Source organism: Silurus meridionalis, chromosome 3 (assembly GCF_014805685.1).
Source record: "Silurus meridionalis isolate SWU-2019-XX chromosome 3, ASM1480568v1, whole genome shotgun sequence".
NCBI lineage: Eukaryota > Metazoa > Chordata > Actinopteri > Siluriformes > Siluridae > Silurus > Silurus meridionalis.
This window is the reverse complement of record NC_060886.1, coordinates 24539767-24564874: the sequence shown is the minus strand read 5'-3', so window position 1 is coordinate 24564874 and position 25108 is coordinate 24539767. Positions and strand designations below refer to the sequence as shown.

General features: G+C 37.5%; 1 protein-coding gene across 1 annotated transcript in view; it reads right to left on the bottom strand.

The window, feature by feature from the left end:
* The window catches only part of LOC124381761 (obscurin-like protein 1), a 35317-nt gene extending 10704 nt beyond the window's left edge, over positions 1–24613 (bottom strand). The window contains 30 exon segments of the mRNA XM_046843616.1: positions 202–468; positions 994–1263; positions 1959–2225; positions 2436–2702; positions 2841–3116; positions 3207–3479; positions 3558–3833; positions 4310–4585; positions 5756–6028; positions 6410–6685; positions 7908–8183; positions 8767–9042; positions 9152–9427; positions 10311–10589; positions 10901–11185; positions 11353–11622; positions 13616–13690; positions 13789–14073; positions 14241–14516; positions 14807–15082; positions 16308–16583; positions 16776–17051; positions 17212–17487; positions 17590–17856; positions 18064–18369; positions 19228–19296; positions 19299–19487; positions 19617–19886; positions 20445–21530; positions 24231–24613. Of these exon segments, the coding sequence (XP_046699572.1) occupies positions 202–468; positions 994–1263; positions 1959–2225; positions 2436–2702; positions 2841–3116; positions 3207–3479; positions 3558–3833; positions 4310–4585; positions 5756–6028; positions 6410–6685; positions 7908–8183; positions 8767–9042; positions 9152–9427; positions 10311–10589; positions 10901–11185; positions 11353–11622; positions 13616–13690; positions 13789–14073; positions 14241–14516; positions 14807–15082; positions 16308–16583; positions 16776–17051; positions 17212–17487; positions 17590–17856; positions 18064–18369; positions 19228–19296; positions 19299–19487; positions 19617–19886; positions 20445–21459 (8239 nt within the window). The 5' untranslated portion in view covers positions 21460–21530; positions 24231–24613.
* Between the last annotated feature and the right edge of the window lie 495 nt (positions 24614–25108).

The window sequence follows — 25108 nt, the reverse complement described above, 5'->3', positions numbered from 1 at the left end:
CAGCTGTTCCTGACCGTCAAGCCGTGGAACAAGCGTCACTGATTCACCACTCGTATTACTCTTGCTCAGTTTATTGATTTGGTATAAAGAAAACAACAACAGAAATGAGGGCTCAGTGTCAATGCGGTATCACCAGCAACCACAGTAAACAAAAAATAACAACACATAGTGAGAAACAGACAGCAGCATGTGCAGACTCACGTTCCACGCTGAGCCCAGCTTGTGTGCGGTCATGAAGAGTTTCACAGCTGTAAGTCCCACGATCAGAAAGGGCGAGTTTGTGGATTGTGAGCATACGCTTTCGGCCACTTTGTTTCAGGGTAAACTTAGGTCCAGGGTGTATGACCACACTTTGTCTCATCCACTGCACTTCTCCACATTCTAAGTTCAGCTCCACCTCAAGAGTTGCCTCCCCAAACTCTTCTGCAACCACCGATTCCATTTTCTTTGTGAACAGCACCTGTTTCTCTGTACACAGTCAATCTCTTATTGATCATCATTGTCTAAAGATGATGAAAGCAGACTTTAACATAAAAGTAGGCTGTAGTACAAATTTTTTTTTTGAATATGCCTGCTATAGTGCTCCTTTTGTGTTCCTAGTGCTATGCACAGGAGAATGGCCACTTGCTTCTGTCAGTTATCAGTGGAATTCTAACTGGAGAAGCTGCTAAGTGCAAACCATTATAGGCACCTTTTCAACAACCATGTCTGAAGGGTCATTATTTATTGCAAATATGTTGCCTTGGCAGTAAACAGTTGTCTGAACTCCTAAAGAATGCATCTAATGTCCATGTTTCACACGTTTCATAAGTGTAATGGAAAAGTTTGACCTGCTTTTTCATCAAAGACAATTCAAGAACATTTTTGAAGGTAATTTTTTTTTTTTTGTCTACTGAGATATTATTTAAATTAGTAGTTGAAACATGTTGGCCATTAGAAAAATGTAAGTGATTAATTGTTAAACCATGTAATCAATTTCTAATGATATCTCACCTTGAACCCGTAGCAGAGCTTTGGATATCACTCCTTCAGCTTCTGCTGTTAGCTTGCAGCTGTCTGACACTTGGCAGTTTTTGATGTACAACATGTGGCACAGTCCATTACTTGTGATTTTGAACCGGTCATTTGATGTAATAGGCCAGTTGTTCATACACCAGACTATCCTTACATCTTCTGGGGACACTACACACTTGAATGTTGCATCTTCTCCTTCCATTACAGTTATGTTGTGCAACTCAGCAATAAACTCCAGAACACGAGGGGCTTAAGAAGAAATTGTAGAACAAGAGTAAAAATAAATGTTATCGATTGTGAAGGAAATTTGTGGCAATTTTCTTAAGACAATACATTATATATATATATATATATATATATATATATATATATATATATATATATATATATATATATATATATATATATATATATATATATATATATATATATATATATATATAATGAGAGAGAGAGAGAGAGAGAGAGAGAGAGAGAGAGAGAAAAGAGTGAAAGCTCAATGGTTAAGGCATTGGACTGGATCAGTAGGTCACATGTTCAAATCCCACCACCACCAAGCTGCCACTGCTGGGCCCTTGAGCAAGGCCCCTAACCCTTCCCTTTTCAGTTGTAAGTCGCTCTGGATATATATACACAGTGGAACCTCGATACTCGTGACCTTGACACTCACGACCTCGATAGTTCATGACTTTTCATTTGGAACCTGAGTCAGAGTGACTCACGAAATATCTGATAGTTCACAAGAATCCGCGACTGGCTCGAAAGTTTAACATTTAAAAAAGTTTGTACTAAATATATATATACATCCTTTAGAAAAGTCCAAAGTTCAATTCCTTAACCAGTAAGCTACACCTCCACCTTTATGCAGGAAAGAAATTAGTTGTCTTTATCAGTGTGGTTCTTCTAAACATGAAGAAAAGCTCTTTTAGTAAAATTGTACTTACTCTTTACTTCTACATTTGCACATGTTTTCTCATCCTTTGATTCGCATGTGTATTCCCCTGCATCACTGTCTGTTAAGTTATGTATTGTAAGGCTTCTTTCTTGCCCATCTGCACGGATTGTAAAATGTCGGTTTGGTGTGATTTCTCGGTTGTTTTTCAGCCACTGGACATCTCCTTTGGAGGTTTGGAGTTCACATCTTAAAACAACATTACTACCCTTAAGCCCTACTGCATTTTGCAGTGGCTTGGAAAATTTTATCTTCATAGCTGAAAGAAAAATCGTTTCGTTTGAAGATTGCTGTGAGCACATGGTTTGTATGTTGTAAACAATTTCTTACTACAGGACACATTAACAAGCAGGATTATTAAGTTAAATATTTATACACATTAGTTCCAGATTCAGAACAATGACTGTGTTGCCTGAACAGTCAACACATTCAAGTTGAGTGATAAAGTAACACAAAAGTCTTGATTTACCTTTGACTTGCACGCTGAAACGAGCTTTATCTGTGCCCACGTCACACTCATATTCTCCGGCATCTGATTTTTTAAGATGCTTTATAGTCAGGTAGTGAGTATGCCCGTCGCTTGTGGCATAAAAACGATGATCTCTGATTTGTTTGCCCCCCTTGGTCCATTGCACAGATCCATTATCCCTGTTAACCACAGCACACAATGTCACGCTTTCCTCTTCATAGGCAGCGATGTTTATCTCTTCTTTTTTGACAAACTCGAATGGTGGCTCTATTAAACAGAATAATATTTAGAGATTAGCATTGCTTTATGAAGTGTTCAGTTCAAAGATTTCATCGATTTATTATGCATTTACAGTATTTCCTTATAGTCTGTTGATCATATAAATGGAAGTCATGGTTAGCTTGCCTTGAACTGTCACCAAGATGTACATTTTGTCATCAATGGCATCACATACGTATTCTCCTGAGTCAGACACTTGAATGTTGGAGACCACAAGTTTTCTCATAGCACCTTTCTTTTCAATACTGATTCGGGTATCTGCCTGCAATACCCTCCCATTACAGAGCCACTGAACAGCAGCGTTCTCATGAGACACCTCACATTCAAGGATCAGCTCGTTTCCAGCCACGAGTGAGTGGTGTTCTGGGGTCCTAGTGTTTCCTAAGATAGACACCGGTGCCTCTAAATAGAACACAAAGGTACACTAGGTGTTAGTGTATTGTGCTTTTATTATGTATTACCAGCAGTAGCGGGTGACAGTTTCTCATTTACCTTCTACTGTGACATTAAAGACAACCTTCTCGTCCTTCACATTACACACGTATTCACCAGTATCCGCGATCTCCGCATTTAAGATGATCAGAGATCTAAAGGTGCCTTCTTCTTCAAATGTGAAGTGATCATTACCCACAATCCTTTTATTATCCTTGTACCAGCAGACTACACCATTCGCTCTGGACAGTTCACATTTGAGCACAACGGCATCTGATACTACAAAATGTCTGTCTGTTATCTCACTTTTTTGCACAAATCTGAGTGGTGGTTCTGCAAAGGAAAGTAAAATAATTATTGGGACATGGTCATCAATCAAGCTAATCTACGTCAATTTGACAAGAAACTTACCATTTACTTTTAAACTGAAATCCATTACATCATCTTTGGCATCACACAAGTATTGGCCTGTGTCTTCAAGCCTTAATGAATGAATTGTTAACTGCCGAGTACTGCCATCCTCAACTATAGTTATATTGATATTTTCCAAAATCTCTTCTCCATTCTTCTTCCAACTGACTTCTGCATTTGATCTTGACACCTCACAGTCAAGCACAATGGTTTCTCCAACAAACTTTTCAACTTCGTATGCCATCTTCCTAGGCCGAATAAATCGTACCGGGGGCTCTGCACAAATGGAAGTTATCATTTTAAGAATCAGCTATTTAAAAATTTAAATGACACAAACAAGTCTATAAAAGCAGCTACTTCATATGGCCAAAAGTCTGTTGACACCGCAACATTACACCATATGTGCTTTTCAAACATCCCCTTCCAGAATTAGCTCCTTATTTGCTGTTGTAGTCTTCTGATAATGCTTTACATTTTGCAATGTGGATGTTGGTATTTTCATATTCAGCTACAAGCTACATTCCAGTTTATCCTGAAAGTGTACAGTGGTATTGCAGTTCCAGTGAAAAAACCAAGGTCAGTAATGCAAAGTCAACCTATTTTGTGCTTTCAATTTTGAAGGACCACATATGTGTATTATGGTCAGGTGTCCACAAACATTTGGCCATAAACAGTAGTTTTCTAATTCTTTCCTTTAGACAGTTTTGAAGTGTACTCGAAACATCTCTGTACATCTCTGTACATCTCAGCACCTGCAATGTTTACGAAGAATGTCACAGAGTCATCAGCTGTGTCACAAACATATTCTGCAGAATCACTGACTGTTGTCTCTGGTATAATGAGTCTTCTGTAAACACCATCAACCTCAAGAATCAGGTTGTCATTCTCTTCTACCTCAAGTCCATTTCGATACCAGCGCACAGAAGCATTGCCTCTGGAAATTTCACAACTCAGCACCATCCTCTCTGACATTTGCTGGCACAGTTCCATTTGGGATTGGCTTGGGGAAACTATGCGTATTGGGGGTTCTGTAGGAAAACACATTAGGTGGTCAGTGCCTGATGCAATCAGATAATTCAAAAGGTTATTTAGATGGAATAGATCTATACCAAGTTTAAACAAGGCTGAAATGTAACAGAATACAAGTGATGTTACGTATTCACAATTAATAACTATATATGCAATTTTTTTTTATATAGAATTGAAAATATTTAAACACAAACAATATCTAGAGTAAATCTGTAGCATGACAAAATGGCACCATTCTTCAACATGTACAGAATTTTGTGTAACAGAATTGATTAAGAAATCAGGAATTGCAAGCTGAGATTGTAGGTATTGTGATGGCTGTAAAGTTGGCTGATTTTATGTCTTTTGGACAATGTGGTTGCTGCAGCTTTAGGATTGACAAAATCGTTCATTTTTGCCTATTTATTTTTTTTTACTTGAAGTTCTAGTTGAACTTGTATAGTTTCATTTAACTGGCCAGGACAGAGACTGAGTTAATGTAAGAGATGGAAGTATACTGACAACATAACCTGCCTTACATCTATAATCCTCTTACTCCAAAGTTTCTACGATACTGTATATAAGCCTATAGGCCTGAGGTCCATGCAGGTGTTGTTTCCTCTGTTGGACAATGAGGATGCTTCAATAAGTTTAAGCTATTTTTACTTGGTTACCTCAGGAGAGCTTTCTGGTTTCTTTAGAACAGAAGGTCACAATGATATTGATTAGAATATGAAAAGACATCATTTTTTAGATCAGATGTATTGAGTCTTAAAAGACTACATATTTCATAGGCAGGTGCAAAATGCTGTAGCTGGAAGGGTGTCAGTTTCTGCCATGAAGGTAACCCTTGCACATTTTGGTGAACATCAGTGGTAGACTTTGAAGACTTTTTCTTTCCCAATTTATCACAAAGGTTAGACGTCAGTCAAGATCTTTTACTCTAACGAATGTAAACCATATCTTTATTGAGCTGGCTTTGTGCACAGAGGCATTGTCTTGCAGGAACAGGTTTGGGTCTCCTAGTATGAATAAAGGGATCATTTAATGCTATTGTATCCAAGGACATCTTAGGCAATTGTGTGCCTTCAACTTTCTGATAACAGTTTGGGGGTACCACATATGGTTAAAAAATTTAGTGGTCTCAACACAAATTGTCCGTCTTTACATATCATTTGGATTTTATATACCTTTTATACTTAAATGGAAGAATTTTGAGTCATCAGCAGTGTCACAGACATACTCTCCTGAGTCCTCAACTCTGCTGTGAAGAATCTTCAGTCTCCTGTATGGACCTTCTATTTTTAATTTCATATTTTCATTTTCTTGAAGTTTCTGTCCGTCCTTGAACCAAGTCACTCTTCCATTCGGACGTGAAAGCTCGCAACTGAGGACAATTTCCTCTGGAACATGTCGATCAAGGTGAACATCTTCCTTGGGATAGACAATCATTACAGGAGGCTCTGTTGGGAAAAAGTAAAAAAAAAAAAATAGTGTTTGCAGACTAATTTGAATACAGACTCACAGAAACTGGACAATAGAAGATGGGAATACTTCAACTTTATTTCTTCAACTGTGCTTCTCTGCTCAACAGTTATAAAGTGTTTGATGTAGAATTACTAAACCTTGATCCAATCCTTAAAAGCTTGAGCCAATCTAGCCATTTTTCACTAAACTCCCTTATCAACAAGGTGTTTTCACCAACAGAACTGTTTTTTTTATTAAGTCTAACGACTTTCCGAGTAAAACAGTAGTTTAGTAAATGTTTAAACCAGCTATTATGTATTAACATACATGCAGAGAAGCATTTTATTTTCAATGTCGAATATGCTAAAGGTACCCACCTCGTACATTAACCTTGAATATTAAGGCACTGCCTCCTGCACGACATGTGTATGCCCCAGCATCTGACATTCTAACAGATTGGATAATCAGTTTTCGCATGGTGCCTTCAGTCTCTATTTCGACATTGGTACTGGTCTGTATCTCCACTCCGTCTTTGTACCACTGTGTAGTGGCGTCAGATCTGGACACCTCACAATGAAGGAAGAGTTTTTCTTGTTCCACTACATTCCTGTGGAGCTCTTCCTCAGGGATATAGGCAAATGTCACAGGAGGTGCTGCATAAAGAATAAGAATTACACAGTTTCATTTCTTGAGTCCTTTTTCAATACATATGGGTTGCATGCATTATCAAGTGCTGCAGATGTTCCCCACTCTTAACAGCCAGCAAAATGGACAGAACTAGCATTCAATAAAGCTTAATGAGGATGAATTGCAGTTGAGCAATGTAATAGACATGCTTTCCCCCTTGATCTTCTTCATAAACAGAAAGCACAAAGAAGATGGGTAGATTGCAAACGTGGCAGAAATGTTGCAAATGGCTTTATGCATCTGTTTTAGAAAAATGATCTAGCATTTACAGAAGCAGTAGAATGGATCCATAGCGTTCAACCAATGAAAGTTGGACAGGACACAATGATGAATTTGTTAGTTATGTGGCAGTGGTTCGGATAAACTTTGGATGTCACCTTTAATTTCCACATAAAACTCGCTGATATCATCAGCCGTATTACAACTGTAAACGCCATAGTGTGAAAACGTTGCTGACAGGATAACCAATGTCCTCATGGTGTGCTCTGATTGGAAGAAAACTCCAGATTGAGGTAAGAGCTGAGTCCCATCCTTGTACCACTGGACCGGAGCAGTAGGCTCAGATATCTCACACTGGAGAATGATAGGTGAGCCTGCTTCAAATGACTTGGTCTTCTCATTCTCAGGGACAGCTGTCAACATCACTGGTGAAGCTAGGAGTGTTTTATTCATTCAAAGAAATGGGATTACTAGATTTGTACACAGACTTTCTCTGCCACTTGTTTTTATGTGGCAGTTTACTAATGGATGAGGGGGATAATGACAGTAATATGAATATGATCTTTTCTTCTTCATGTTATTATGAAAAGGGCTTTTTTTGTTAAATGGTGTTTCTGTAATATATGGTACATTTACCAAGCAATTAGAATTAACAGTGAGAAAGTGACAAATATTCTCATGGTTTTTACCTCTTAAATAAAAAATACCTTTACCTTTAAAAAAAAAATTATATATATATATATATATATATATATATATATATATATATATATATATATATATATATATATATATATATAGGCATGAATGTATTTTAGGGATCTGTCATTTAGCACTAACTACATTTAAAATGGTTTTCAGTGTTTGGTTATTTACATTTGTTTGTTAAAGTTTTATATAAGCATTTAGAGGATGAAGCGTTATTTGACATGTTAGTGGTTTTGAGAAAGTATGTGGACTCAAAATCACCTGCAACATCCACCTTGAATGCTATACGATCATCGCCAGCTTCACAACTGTATGTGCCCGAGTGTTTGAGCTCAGCTGATTGGATGATCAGTGCTCGCATGGTGCCGTCTGATTTGATGTCAATTCCATTCTCTTGAAAGAGTCGCACTCCGTCTTTAAACCAGGAAACTTGGGCAGAAGACTCAGAGATTTCACATTGAAGTATAATGGGGCAGCCTGCTTCAATTAACTTGTTTCTTGCCACCTCTGTAAGGGCTGAGAACCTTATGGGAGTAGCTATAAAAAATTTTAAGGTGTAGAAAATTACTATTGAATTAAAAGTATATGAAATGGGAACATTTCTTTATGTACTATTTTTATTTGAGATATCCAAAGGAACTCATATTAGTCACAGAACATGTTTTATATTTTAAATGAATAAATTAGTTGTTATTAATAAATAGCTAGTAAATAGTTGTTATTAATAGATGTGAAGAACTGTAGAAGGTTAGACACAGGCCCGGCAAGGTTTGAACAGAACTTTTGAAAATCAAAGATAGCTTTTGCAATCGAAGTGTTGCATGCAACAAACAAAAATGCGATTGGCTTGCTGTCATGTGACTAAGTAATGATTTTATATAACAGCTGCTTTAGAAATGTAAATATTATAGCTGATATCTTCAATTCCTGTAATCAGATTTGCAAATATGTTTTATTGATATTTTAATTAATGGTCTTCAGTATTAGGAAAATCTGTTCATTCCTCCTCTCCCAATTATTACTAGCTCCATTGACACTGGGTCTGGTAGGAGGACAGGCAAACTTTATTAGGGAATTTGAAGACTAGATTATATACATTCAACAATTGCTGGAAAATCACCTTGACTGTCCATCTCGAATGATACAGCATCATCAGGACTGCCACAGATGAAATGGCCAGTGTATGAAGGTTCGGTTGATTGAACAGTTAATTTCCTTACATTTTCATCTCTTTGGGTATCAAGTCCAATGTTTGAGAGGAGTTCTGTGTCATCTCTATACCAGCAAACCTGGCTTTTGGAGTCTGAGATTTCATATTTTGGAACAGTTGGTGAGTCTAATTCAGCGGACCTGTTCTTCTCCATTTCTGAAAGTGGTTTTAACTTCGTAGACGAAGCTACATAGTTGTGAGTGCCATAAAAAGAAAATAATTCTATCACTAAGATGATAGAAAAATATTTAATTTTGAAACAATTTTGTTAAGAATCAAAGAATATGTAAATCACCTTTAATATCCACGTTGAATGCAACTGCATCAGCATCTGTGTTGCAGTTGTAAGTTCCACTGTGAGATAATTCAGATGACTGCACAGAAAGTTTTCTAATTGTACCTTCAGTCTGAAGCAAAACTCCAGCTTCAGATGACAGCTCATTTCCATCTTTGTACCAGCATACACATGCGGCAGCATCTGAGACCTCACATTCCAATTCAAATGGCTCTCCAACTTCAGCAGATTTGTTCCTCTGGGTTTCAGCGACAGTGGAGAACGTCACTGGTGGCACTATAGGCATCATTGTAGAAAGATACATTTGTGTCAGTGGTGTCCATGTCTAGTGTTAAGTGTATTGTTTCCCTAGAGACATTATTAAGAATGGCACCAAGTCGTTGCTTTATTATGGTTATTTTGTCATATAAGAAAAATGATGGTGCATTAAATGCCAATAAGAACATACAAGCAACAATCAAACTAAGAGAACAATCAGACTATGATAATGTGGATGTGGATATTAGTAGCGCAAGAGTAAATAATGAAAGCTTAATAAAATCTAAACACATTCTAAATAAAATCTAAACGTGAACAATCAGACTATGATAATGTGGATGTGGATATTAGTAGCGCAAGAGTAAATAATGAAAGCTTAATAAAATCTAAACACATTCAACAATGACAAAAATTGTTCTTATTCTTAGTACTACTTGCGTATTGGGCAATATTTAAATTCTATATAATTAACATGCAAATTCCTGGAATCTTGAATTTTACATGTTCTTAGTTGGTCCTACGAATTCAAAAGCTTTATGGTATATTTAAATGTCTAGGTCTGTTGTAATGTTGTAATGGTGGTGAATCTATTCATAGTGTGCAGCAGCATGTAAACTAATTTTACTTAGTTATGTCTGTTTTTACATGAATTATGTGAGGCATTACATTATGTGTCACATTTACATAATCCTTCTTTCTTTCTGCTGTTAATCACATGCAGTAAAACACATATAAATAACAAACATCTGGGTCAGATGTTTAAAACAAAAATCTGAAATTTAACCCTGAATCTATTCAAATGACGTGGTCAGCACAATGACTATTAGTGACCATTGCATGACTGAAGGGGTTAGTATTGTAATCAGATGGGTTGAGATGGCAAAGATGACTGAAGAATCACCTGGTGGATCCACAGTACTCAGGATGTTGGTATCCCTTGTTTCGTAACTGTATACTCCCGAGTCAGACAGCTCAGTTGATTTGATCTCTTCTGATCCGATCTCTTCTGATGGCATAACAGCAAGACGCTCTTGAATTTGTTGTTGCTCTTGTCTGTACAAGCAGACCTGAGCTGAAGTATTTACTGTCTCTTTGTGTGGAACATTTTCATTGGCTTCTTCATTGGCTTTCATCGCATTCTTCTCAGTCTGAGTGAGTGATGAACCTTTCATCCGTGCCTCTAAAGAGTTCAATTTAGCATGTTTTAATTAAAGCAGCTTTGGTTTGGGGGTATGTTTTAAGTGTAAGATTGTCACTTAAGTGCAGGAATGTCACTAGAAAAACCACCATAATTGTAGATTTAAAGAATGGCAACAGGCCATACAGTGACACTAGAGTGATTAAAATGTTTTCTTAAATAGTATGCCTATTTTATACAAATATATGCTGTTATCATTAATACAAAATTTGTAATTAATCAAATATTGGATGTTTAGTGAATTCAATTGTTTTTAGTGCGTTCAACATGGATTAAACTAGGTTTCAAATCACCTTTGACATACACCTTAAATTTTATGACATCATCCATTGCCTCACAGTTGTACATCCCTGTGTGGCAGAGCTCTGCAGTTGGAATGACCAGCCGTCTAATGCAATCCTCTGACTGGATCACTAATCCATTTTTTGTTTGAAGTTGTATTCCATCCTTAAACCAACAAACTGGGGCATCTGGGTTTGATATTTCACACTGTAGCACTAGAGGCATGCCACTTTCAATGGTCTTAGTCATGCCAGACTCAGGGATTGGTGCAAATTTTACTAGCTTAGATATTGGTGCTTCAGTTTGGGAAAAAATAAAGCCATGTATTAAAATAATGATACATTCATGGCAAGCATATCTATGTTGATTCATTTGCTCTTTCGTAACTAAAGGATGTCTGAACATTTGTGTTAGATGTGTTTCTGCAAATTAATAGTATGCTAGACACATAGCCTTGAGTCACCTTTTACTTTGTCTTGATGGATCACAGATTGATTCTTGGTCTCGGTGCTCAGGACCTCTTTGTGTGGAATCTTTGATATCTGAGCAAATTGTTCCTTTCTCAGATTAGACATCATGTTTTTCCCATCTTCTTGCTGGACTATTAAAAGATCTCCAAGTGCAGATATGTGGGCCTTCTTTTCAGAGACTTCACATAGGTCTTTGAGACAGGCTGCTTCACAGACTTTCTCATTGGACATTTCTTGAGGTGCTGAGATATTCACCTTTGTAACTAGAGTGTGTCAAGTTACATATAGAAAGATTTGTATTACTACTAAGAAAGAAATGGCTGACATTTGATAGTAAAATTGTTATCTCAAAGGTAGTTATTCACTAAGTATATTTAATGTAAAAAATGTAATGTATGTGTTTATATGATTATTTCAAATACCATGGCATTGGTCATTGTTTATGGTCATGTTTTTTGTTTTTTGAAAAGATGGTTTTAGTTAGATGTGAATGTAATTTCTTAATGGATTAATTTGTTTAAGTGTTTTAGATCAAGTACCTTTATATAAACTGAATAAGGAAACCTGATAACTTATAGAGTTATGTTGGCAAGCCATGCAAGTAATCGTTTTTAACCAATTTTTAAGTTATTTAGATTGTGTTAATGAATCAGAATGGGGAAAAAATGACATTAAATTGTGTTTAAAATGTTGGCAATGGGATGTACATTGCTCTCATCATTACTTGCTGAATGATGGAGCTAACTATTTAAATCACCTTCACGATCCACCTTAAATGCTAAAACATCGTCATCCGTGCATATGTCTTGTACTTGTAAGTAACTGCTGTCGTCTTCTTGAAAACTGCAAGTTGTTTCCTGTTTAATACATTGAGGCTGGGGTAGTTCTTCATCCTCATAGATGCAGAATGGAGCAGTGGAGTCTGATTTCGTACGCTGCACTTGTTTTAGACTGCTTTCCTTAATGTTCTCCTTCATTAACTCAGGAACAGCTGTAAAGCTCAGGCTTTCCTGAATGATGTTGCTCTTTGTAAACTCAGAACACTTTGTGAAGCTTGAGCTTTCCTTACTGATTTCAGTCTCCTCTGACTCATAACATGACAAGCTCAAGCTCCCCTTAATGATCTCGCTTTTTGCGAAATCAGAACCAAGGTTTGTGTTCTCAGGCTTAGCTGATTCCGGATCTGCTATGAAGCTCGAGCTTTCCTTAAAGATGTCGCTTTTTGAGACATTAGAACTGTCTGTGAAGCTTAAGCTTTCTTTAGTGTTTTCGGTCTTGGATGAACCAGGGTCTGTTATGAAGCTCAAGCTTTGTTCAATGCTCTTGATTTTTGAGACATTAGAACTCTCTGTGAAGCTTAAGCTTTCTTGAGTGCTCTCAGTCACAGCCACATCAGGAACAGCATTGACGGTCATACTTTCCTTAAGGATCTCACACTTTCTGAGCTCAGGGATGTCTGTAAAGCTTAAGCTTTCCTTATTGACCTTTGCCAACTCAGGAATTGTTGTTTCCTGGCTTTCCTTTAAGATTTCAAACGTAGAACCATCTGTGACATCCAAGCTTTCCTTAACGATGCTGGTCTTTGCAATTTCAGCGAAGGATTCAGCTATAGTTGTATGATGTGCACAGAGAAAAGTTTCAGTGGGTTTCCACTTTCTTAATTAGAAGCTGATTAAACAGTTGCTCTCAATGATTGTTACTTTCAAGATTTATAACATAAAAGAGAGAAATTAAGAGAGACGACCATATGACAGAGTGGTCTAGAAACAAGTCACACAGGTCAAGGCAACAAGTCCAAAAAAGCTTGCTAATGCTGTAAAGTTATTTTTCTGCCTGTTTCAGCATCTCATTTCATTCATCATTCATTCATTCATTTCTTGACATTTAAATCATCTATTCAATGTTTCATGTAGGCGTTATAGACATTTCAAGACATTATGTTTGTTTTAAATAGCATTAAGGAAGATGACTGAAGCAAATGGATATTATCCTGGTGTTGATATACTTTAATTAAGAATATAATCTAAACATTTTCACTTGATTGTTAGCTGGGAAGAAAGGCTTGCAGACCAACTGGATGTTGGATTAAGATAAAATAGCAGGGATTAGTTTGGGAAGTGCTTTTAAGAATGGGTAACCAAGGTGCATAGATTTAACATCTTTAGGCACAGCCTTAGAAAGGTTACACACCACTATTGTTAGTGGCTCAGATGCACTGGGTTAAGTGTGCTTAGGGTGGGGTAGCTGTTGTATCACCTTTCATATCCACAGTGCACTGGACAGTGTCATCATAGTGCTCACCCTTGTACACTTCAGGGTGAGACTGCTCGGCTGTTAGGAAAGCCACAAAGAAAACAATAAGCTTTCTAGCTTTAATTAGTTCAATGCTCCATGTCAAGAATGGGGTACAAATAATAGTGGTAAACCACCTTTGTCTGCATTAAACTGGGTGTGATCATCTGGCGCCCTTGACAGGTTTATCCCAGTGTCTGGTGTCTCAGTTGAATTGATGCTAAAAGTTGTTATAGGCAAGTCACACTTAATTTGAGATTGGGATTCAATTCCATCTTGTGACAGTATCTCTTCCTTGTCTTTTGTTTGGTAATTATATTCATTGGCATCCAGGATTTTGTATTGTTGTGCAATACAGATGCTTTCCGCAGTACCTATATTCTTCTCAACATGAGGGACATCCAGCAGTTTCAAAGGTGGCGCTAAAGACGATCATTGATAAAGAAATACTTTATGCAGTTTTGGTGACTACTAATCAAAAGCCAACAATATGTTTTATTGTGAAAACACACAGAAATTATACAGAGCACAAAGTTGTTAGTTGGCACGCTAAAGCATTCTGTCAGAGGCAAAAAAATCAAAAAATCACCTTCATCTTGTACATTTAACCGGATGACCTCATCCCTTCTCAGAGAGTCTTGCCATCCGGCCTCGGAGGGCTGCTCTACTTTTACAGCAAGCTTTCTCCTGGTATCCTCCATTTTGATATGAGGTTGACTTTTTGAGAGGAGCTCTACTCCATCTTCGTACCAACACACCTTAGCTGGTGGGTCTGAGATGTCACAGTGTAGCTCAGTAGGGTAGTCTGCTTCAAACAGCCTGTTCTTCACAACACCTGGGAAGGCTGAGAACTTCACTGGTGGAGCTTATTTTGGAATATACATGACATTAATACTTCAAAAATTAAAGAAAGTATTTCCCAGACTGACTAATCTGTGATCTCTCAGACCTTCTGCCAAAAAGCAAGTTAAATATAGAATGCAACACATGTAACCGTAGTTTTAAACAGCTGCCACAAGACAAGATGCAAATGTAAGAGGCATATCCATTAAAGCAGTGCTATGAGGCACATATTCCATTAGTTTGCTTCTATTTACATATTAATGCAGCTTTGGCTTACTGGAGGGACATGCTTCCCAGAAAGCCACCAATTACCTTGAATATCCACAGTAAACTCTACAGAGTCATCAGGCATGTTGCAGCTGTACAATCCGGAGTGGCTGGGCTCTGCTGATTGGACTATCAGCATCCTCCGTGTGCCTTCTGCCTGTATGTCCCAGCCAGTGTCTGTGAGAATCTCTGTTTCATCCTTATACCAGTAAACATCTGCTGTAGGATCTGATACCTCACAGCAGAGTTCAAAAGAGCTGCCAGCTTGAATGCATTTACACTTCTCAACTTCTGAAACAGTTGAGAACCGCACTGGCACAGCTGCAGATGGCAATTCATGAAAAAGAATTATAGATATTTACACTAATATTAAAGCAAACAACAACATTTAAGTGTGAGTACTGAAAAAATTCTCTCTTTAAGGGTACATCTTTGTTTTATGGAGTACAATGTTGCTTTAAAGTTTGTGAACCCTTCAATGTTTTATATTTTTACATATATTTGACCCAACACATCATCATATTTACATACAAGTCTTAAAGATAAATCAAATTAACCCAGCAAACAAAAAATTATTGTCATTGTCCAATATTACATATCTGTGAGTGGCAAAAGTATGTAAAACTTTGCTTTCAGAAACCGGTGTGACCTCCTTGTACAACAATAACTGCAAGCAAATGTTACCGTTAACTGTTGTTCTGTCCTGCACAATGGCTTAAAGTAAATTTTTGCCTGTTCCTCAGTATAGAAGAGCTTCAACTCTGTGATGTTGGTTGCTTTCCTCACACTGCTTGTCTCAGGTCCTTCTACAACATTTCTACTGCATTAAAGTCAGGACCAACAATCCTTGGCCAAACAATTAACTTTGTTCTTCTGTAACCATCTTTTGGTAGAACAACTTGTGTGCTTGTAGTCATTGTCTTGCTTCATGATCTATTTTTTTTTTTAGATTTAGTTCATTAACAGATGTCCTGACCTTTCCTTTAGAATTTGCTGGTATTTTGCTGTCCTGGACTAGAAATATTAAAACAGGCCCAAGTCATGATACTATCACCACCATGTTTCACAAATGAAATAAAGTTCTTATAATGTAGTGCAATGTTTCCTTTCCACAAATTGTAATGTTTTTAAACTTCAGATGGGCAGCATTTGAGTGCACCATCAGGAGATAACTGAGGAACATTAACATTAGCCAACATACAGTAAGAGAGTGCTTCAGTTGCTTAAATGTTACCCTTTGTTCTTTAAATCGAACAAGGCACTCACTAACACTTGATTGTCATCCCATGTATTGAAAATTAAAATCTAAACTGTTAATCCTAGAGGTTCACATGCTTTTGTCACTCAAAGATATGTAATATTTGATCAGTTTTCTCAATAATAATAATAATTTGATTGGTTAACTTTGTCTATGTTTGTCTTGTGTGAAAATCTGATGATATTTGAGGTCATATTTATGGAGAAATCTAGAAAATTCTACAGGGCTCACAAACTTTCAAGCACCACTGTAGCAATGAAGAGCAACAAAAATAAATGGAAGATTCACCTTTGATATCGACTTGAAACTCAATGACATCATCTTTTGTTGTGCACCTGTACACACCAGAGTGAGACGGGGTTGCTGATTCTATAATTAATCTCCTTATACAGTCTTCTGATTGGAAGCCTACACCAGACTGGGTAAGAATTTGCTTCCCATCCTTGAACCAGCAAACCTGCCCAGATGAGTCTGATATCTCGCACTGTAGAACCATGGTGTCTCCTGCTTCAATGCACTTTCTCCTCTCAGTTTCGGGACCAGCTGTGAATCTCACTAGTGGAGCTTTAGATATTTGAAAGTCTTTTTAAACATTACATTTCACACTAATATTTCATGTTAACACTTTAAACATTTATATATATATATATATATATATATATATATATATATATATATATATATATATATATATATATTTAAAAACAATTTAAGCAGAATGTTTAATACTACAAAAGTTTCGCATTAAATAATCACCTTGGATTTCCACATTGAACTGGATGGCAGCACCTTTTGTCTTGCATCTGTACACCCCAGAGTGAAAAAAATGTGCCTTCTCGACTACCAGTGCCCTTCTAGTTCCATTAGCCTGGAAGTCTAGTCCACACTGTGGGAGAAGTTTTGTTTCATCTTTGTACCAGACGACCTGGGCACTTGGATCGGAGAGCTCACATTGCAGTACTATTGGACATCCAGCTTCAATGGACTTGTTTCTATCCACATCTGGAAGTGCTATGAACCTCACAGGTGGTGCTATGGATGTTTTGATCATTATTATATATATTTCAGTACAATTAAAAGGATCTTTTCATTAATGGTTTTGCTGAGCTTTATTGTCAGTTTGTGCAATTAATCCATACCTTCAAGCCACACAAAATCTCAGATTACCAAATAATTACACTCAGTTACTTACCTTCAACTTCCACATTAAACCTGATGACATCATCAATGGCGTCACAACTGTAAACCCCGGAATGGAAGAACTCAGCTGACTGGATGACAATTCTCCTCATTGTTCCTTCTGATTGAATGTGAAGACCTTCATGTGAATGCAGTTCAACTCCATTCTTATACCAGCGGACTGGTGCTCCGGGGTCTGACAGCTCGCAGTAGAGGACTATTGGATTGCCTACTTCTACAAACTTATTCCGGTCCATCTCAGATAGTGGAGTAAATTTAACTAATGGAGCTGCATATTGAAAAGGAAATTTTTGCCAATTATAAGCATTTTTTTAATACTCTATATTCCAGCCCATAAAACAGCAGTCATAAAACACACACAAGTGCTTACCTTGTATATACAGTGCTGCTGAATCACGAATTCCATATGCAATAAAGGTGATTTCAGCTCCATTGTCAGTGTCTCGTACCCCTCGAATTCGAAGTGATTGGTGTGTACGAGACCGTCTAACGAGAAACCGTTCATCATCCTGAATTTGGTTGCCGTTCCAAAACCAAGTGCCTATGACCGAGGCAGACAGCTCAATGGAAAAACTGGCATCTTGGCCCTCAGGCACAAGTGCATCTTGTAGAGGTGCTTGTATTTTTGCTACTGGAACTAGAAAAGTTATAAGTATCTCAGTATCAGAATCAGTTTTTACAGTTTTTCTTTTGTAATATATGTGGTTTGCACATGAGGTATTTACAAAACAAAGAACCTTCAATAGTGAAATGAAATAATCATTTAAAGGAAAAAATTTGTTGGCAGTCGATGCAAAAAATATGCTGACAATTTTTTTCAATAATTGTTTTAACATAATGTTACCCAGATGAACTCCTCGAGGGAACTCCACATATCCGCTTCTTCCATATTTGTTGATACTACAGATGCGGAATCTGTAGTCAGCCTCACATGGAACACTGTCACCAAGAATTTCCACTGAGGTTGCCGAGTCAGTGGTTAGGCACTGGAGCCACTCCTGGGAACCTATTTCCTGTCTCTCTAAGATGTAACCTGAGGGTGGATTCTTCCGACAGTCCTGTGCTGGAACCCAGGACAGAAGTGCTGCATTTGCACGCTCTGTGTTTATCTGAACCCCCACAGGGCAGCTAGGTGGACATTGCCTAATCGCTAAAAAAGAATAAAGAGCATACAACAGTAAAATAATCGAATACCTGAAAAATCCAGACAACCTTTGAAACTACTCATTTTGGCTATTTAAGGCACACTTGCTAACAGACCTTTAAAATATGTGGAAATCTGGATGACAAAGCCACCACCTATATAATTACGGTGGCAAAAAACAGTGATATCTGACACAAATTGGTGGATCAACAATAACAGTGATCTCCTACATATATTATTGGAAGAAGCAAGAAAAAGTATTGCTAATTCTATGCTATCTCCATAACGTTTTGAAGCTGAATAGAATGCTAAATGACCATAAATGTGATTGCAGACTCATGTTATCTTCAATTTCCAACAAATGTTTTGTCTAATTAGTGTGCTGCTACAGATAATAGAAGTGGGTAGTGGGTAGATCACCAATAATGGGATCACAAAGAGCAAATGTCTTTTTTTTTATTAGGTTGGCTAGATACACTACTTGCAGAGAAAAAAATTAGCTTGGGGAAAAAGCAATGGCTACAATGAGTCCCAAATCTTCAAGATGTGGTGTAAGGGAGCATTTAAGTTATGATGATAAATTATAATGCTAATGAGAAGTAAGTAGTGACCCAAAATATTACAGTCTGCCAAATCCACCAGATATTTATAATATGCACTAGAACTAATACACATCCATGCATCTGCTCCAAAATTACACTTTTATGATTGTCATTAAATACAACAAAAGCACACAAACTCTCTGATGCATTCATGTACTTTTTTTCACTGGTTTAGTCTGGGTTGAAAAAAAATAATTGTGACATTTTTTTCTTATTGGATTGTGGAGAACACAGGGTTCACTATGAAAATATGAATACTAACCTTTGACCCTTAGCTGAGATGATGTCTTTGATCTGCCAACATAGAAAATGACCGTGCCAGAATCTTGGGTGTAGTATTAACAAAGACCAAGATATGAGTTCTCCCAAATGATTTGAGGATAGTCTGATGTGTTTCCCTCAGCTCTGTGCCATCTTTGTACCAGTGAATATCCATTTCCTCCTCTTCTACTTCCACACAAAATGCAGCATTTTCCCCTTCCAGAACATCTACTTTTCTGGGCATCTTTCTTACGATTGTACCTAAGAAAACGGTGCAAAACTGTAAAATCAACAGGTGATAAAACTAAAATGTATTACAGATTTTGATTTTTCCAATGGAGACATGTGTTGCTTTAAATCCAACTTTAGAAATCGTTGCAAGATATTTACCTTTGACAGTTACCTCAGCTATGCTTCTTCCTCCATCTGGCATTTCGCAGAGGTAGATCCCATCATCATCAACTCCCATGTCACGAATTGTAAGTCGGCGCTTTGTTCCCCACTCCTCCATCCCATATTTGGCCCCTGGCTGTAGCCTTCTATCTTCTAAATACCATGTGATGGGCACGGAGTCCTCTGGTACTTCACATTCAAGGATGGCCAGGTCCTGCTCCCAGACTTCAAGGTCATTGAGGGGTTGCTTGAATCTTACAGGTGGTTCTGATGTTGTCAAGAATAGATAAGAAAGGTATTTACTCTTTTTACTGTTGGTGTGGGCATGTTAAATTTATTTTAATTTGACTAACTAATTAAAGGGTACCAGTTTATTAAGAGACGAGCAACGTTTAAAGGTTATAAAGATATAAATGAAATTTAATTGAGTTGTTTTTAACTCCCCTACAAGAATCATATTTCCACATTTTTTTTTATTAGATAGAGAAGAATCTGTAACTGAGTAGTAATAGTTACTTTATTAACTATAGTAACTGTCATTGTTAGTTAACCAACAAACAATTGTAAATTAAAGAGTCTAGATAGAATACAGCAGCCACTATGTATTTTGCTGTCTGTAGTCACACTAATTCCATCTCCTACACTACAAAATGGCTGTATATGATGGTTCATTAGCAGTAATTAATGCTTTTACACCCTTTAAATTGTATGAAAACTATATAGTGCCTGGTGTATTCCAGCTGGTTTATGAACAAAGTTAAGACTGTGTAGATTATAGAATTAAAAAAAAAAAAAAAAAGAAAGTTTTTTACAATATATGCATACCTTTAACAAAAAGATGTACTGCACTTAAGGTTTGTCCTGCAGTATTGGATGCAGCACAAACATACACTCCATTATCCTGCTGTTTGCAGTAAAGTACTTTAAGTGTGAAGTATCCCTCTCTGTCTTCATATAAAAGGTACCGCCTTCCAGACAAAATTATTCTTCCATCTTTTCTCCATATGATTTCTGGTTTGGGCTTTCCTGTCACATAGCAACGGAATTTTGCATGCTTTCCTTCTGTCACAGCAAACATTTTTACTTTGGCTGAAGTTGGCAGATGGTCTCCTTTTAGCCTTGTTACAACATGGCTACTGCCTCTCTGTTTTCCGTGGTGTGCTTTCCAATGGCCATTAGTGTAACCATTGCGGTTTCCATCATCTTCGTGTCCAGGGCCAGCATCCACCAACAGCACAGCTCCAGCCAGACTTTCACCAAACTCATTCCTTGCTTTGCACGTGTACACTCCGCCATCAGGTGCCCGGGTTTTAAAAATCTTTAGCTGAAACCAACCGCCATCCTGGTACCCGACACTAAAATGTGTACTCTCAAAGATGTCATTTAGCTTCTTGCCATCCTTCTCCCACACCACCTCTGGCCTAGGTTTTCCCCACATCTTACAGGAGAAAACCGCATCATCTCCTCGGCCAACTCGCGTAGACAGGGGTTTAATGAGAAAACGGGGCTTGTTCTCTTCTCTCAGCTCCATCTCTTGAGCTTCACCTTCTACTTTCAGTGTTGCTGCAGCATATGTCTCCCCTATGCTGTTTTTAGCTTTGCAAATGTACTGGCCACTGTCTTCAGCTGTCACCACAGTGATGATGAGATTGTAAACATTGCCATCCTCAAACACACGATATCTGCCACCTGGATGGATTTTTTCATTGTTTCTCTCCCATATGACTGCTGGTCGGGGATCTCCAGCAATCTGGCATTTAAGGACTGCATCAGTGCCGCTCTGCACCACCACAGGACGAGGGTAGGCCAGGAACCGGGGTGCTCCACCGAACACATCCATTTCTTTTCCCTTGCCAGCTTAACCTCAGCCTGTGAGTTATGCTTTCACCGGAATATCTGTAGCAGCTGTGACTGAATTAAAACATGGTACATTTATTACATTTATGAGCCAATTATTTATATAATGCAAAACAATTAAAGCAGGAGTTCTAAACTCCTAGTATATTCACTGATCCTTATGATCACCTAGCCTATTAATATACAGTTATAACTTAAAATGCTGTACACATGCTCACAATGCTTTACCAATAAATTTTTATATATTAACATTTGACATTACATATTTAATTGTATCCATCATTGCTTAACTTAGAATTAAAAGGTTTTTTTTTCAGTCTTGGAGCAAACAGTAACTGTTTTTCCATAATTAATTGGTGAAATGATTATTAATTTGATTATTGCTCTGAATTATTTATTTATTTAACTAATTGTGGACATAATGCAAACTTTACTTGCACTAATAGCAGTGATCATGTAATGAGGGCACTCCAAGCTAAAACTGGATTAGTGAAAGAGTAATGAATGTGCATGACTAAGCACATAGGTTCATTTATAAACCTGCCAATCCATGGCATTTTCTCAAATGTAATATGCCTTAAAGATCTGCAACAAAAACAATACTTATAAAATATTTTTGAGACAACAGTTTCATGGACCCCCTGTTAAAATTCCACATACAACAAGGGGTCTGCAGACCCCAGGTTGAGAAACCTTGAAATAAAAACTCTGATTTTGGAAATTCAAAATATCCGTCACTTAATGTTTACATAACGTCAGAATGAGGAGGAAATGTAATCTCTGAAAGAATGAGACTAGAGATTGTAGAGTCTCTGGAGATGATAAAAAACAGGTTTAAAAGCATCCTATAGCAGTTCTATGGGTAGAAGCTCATTGAGAGATATCAGAAGAGAATGGCCAGACTGGTTTCAGCTGACAGGAAGGCTGCAGTAACTCGATCACTCTTTACAATCATGATAAGCAGAAAAGCATCTCAGAATACATGGAGGAACTTGAGGTGGCTGGGTTACAACAGCAGAAGACCACATTGGCTTCCAGTCCTAGAATACACTGGGCAAAGCCTCACAGACACTAGACAGCTGAAGATTGAAATAAGCCTAGTAAGGTTTTCCCAGGCTTCCAACTCGGTGGCAATTCATGCTACTGTGAAATTCACTAAGATCACGTTGGAAATGAGTTTTAGAATAAGTAAATATATGACAATTCATTTTGCTGCTGCCACAGGATTCAAAACTAGAATTCAATTAGCAAACAATTAACCCAGTCTAGAGTTTGCAGAGCAGTAATTTCTGTAATGTAATAAAAATAATTACATCTCAAAAGCTAAATCCACAGCCAAGAGCTTACTAATCAGGCCTCAGGAGACATTCTCAAATAAATTCTTAGACTGATAGCGTAGTGTTAAAACAGTGTTCAAAACCAGAGTCATCACGCATTAGCAATTAGCTCATACTGTGTTTAAATGGATAATCAAGAAAGCAGTTAATTGTTTAAAATGCTTCATCTTTCTCCTTTATTATTTCATATTAGTTTCCTTGTGAGAGATAATTATTTATTGTTGCACGAATATATGAGAATATAGAGCATGAAAACAAGTATATCAAAATATAGACCATAAAACCAACTATATAAAGTTGCCATACTTGTGAGTTTTCTCCCCTTGCATGAGTGGGTCGAGATATGTGTACTAGTGCCATTTAGTGACTGAGGAACAGGATTGAATTTCATTATGGTATTTACTCCCAGAACTTTCTAACACATTTACTCTGTGTGTTGCATGTTGTGTGTATGTAGCCAACAGTCTGGAGGTGAACAGTGCTCACCACACATATCTAGCACAGATGGTGCTGTAATTCAATGGGAAAGTGCTTTATATAGTCAACCCTAAATAAAGAACTGCAAAACAGGCATGTGTCAGGTATCACAAAGAACAACCTATACAAACGTGTGCACATGCAAACACAGGTCTCACACACAGCAGACAGGTGCAGTACACAGCCTGAAAGAGAGCTGAAGTCAAAATATGCTCTGCCTTCATCACACCCTTCTTGGCACACTCGTTATGGAATTCAGCTCTTAAATGTCATTGTCAAAATTAGTTTCATTTGTCATTTGTTTAAAAAAAGGAAGAAAAAATACAGCAAACGGACACATGCACACACTGTCCTAATGACGTATTTGCTCTTAAATATCCCCAAAGCTCTTGAGTTTCTATTGCCGCTTAAGTAATGTAGTTCTATTTATTTCTAGTAACTATTTTCTATTTCTATACTAATCTAATCGTCAAATGTTTATTAGTGATTCTCAAGTTTTATCAGATTGATGATTCTTATAGCAAATCGAAAAAAAAAGAACCTACTAATTAGATTTTGAGCCAATAATAGTTGTAGTTAAGGTTAAGGTTTAGATAAAACCTTCTACCCATGGGACCTCAGCTCATAATCTTTGCCAGTTTTTAAAAATGCTATATCAGCCTTTTATGAATTCATTTGCTATTGCTGTTTAAACGGTGTGTTCAAAACTGTATTATTATCATAATATCTAGTTATCCATGTTATATATGATCATATCTAGTTATCCCCACAACGAATACATAAAATACGAAAAAATCATAATATGCTAATTAATTCAATAATAATAACGCATAAATATCAGGCATCAATCACCAGTCACATAGTATTTTCAGAGATTCAAACAAGAGGTTAACGACAGGGATTAACCTCATGTTTGGGTTTCTGTCTTAATTAGACTAACCTCTGACCCGCCTGAAGCTTTACTTCACCAGCCTTCCAGAACTTTCCACTTCTTAGTACTCAGGGGTCTTATTGTAGAATTACATTGTGAATCGAGCCTCTGATTGTTCCGGGAAAATTAAAAACCAGCTCCTGTGGATGCTTGCTTCTGGCTGTATTTTCTGTTTTCTTTGGGTAAATCCGTCCACGATTCGATAAAAAGCCGATTCGGAGCAACAGTTGCTTGTAGCTGTCACCTGCCCATTTTGTCGGGCTTTTGCCAACCCGGTACATGTATAATAGCAGGTATCCTGAACAATGTGAAACAGCCTCTTTCTGTATTCTACAACAGTCCCACAGCCTCTGTGGTGTTCAGCTCTGTGACACCCCAAGTGTCATTGTTCGTGGAAGACCGTTAAATGCTTTTGCAGCTGCTGCTGTCCCCTAAAAATACTGGCAGCCCTGATGACAGCAGTGAAGATAAGTTAGGCCCTCCATTCACTTGCTTGTGGTGGTTATATATAGATTGGATGGCTTGTTCAAAGCAGATTTCTTAGCTTACTTCAGGAGTTGCAATTAAACCTAAGGAGAAGGACAGCACCCTGAAGGCAGCTTGATTACATTCAACTCACCATTTTTGAATCATTGGAGATGATTAACATTCGTGCATACAATAAATACCTTTGTTGGATATGATTAAAGACATTCTGCTGCCCTTATTTTGCTTTTTAAAATGGCAAAATTAAAAATTTAGTCTGGGACCGTCGTGCACGTGCCATGTGGCCAATGCATATGAGAGCATGAGGCATTAAACCTCAGCTGTTTAGAGACTCACATCTCTGTCTCACACTCACTACTCTGGTTTCAGCCATTGGAAGTAACTCGATCTCACGCTGAGCT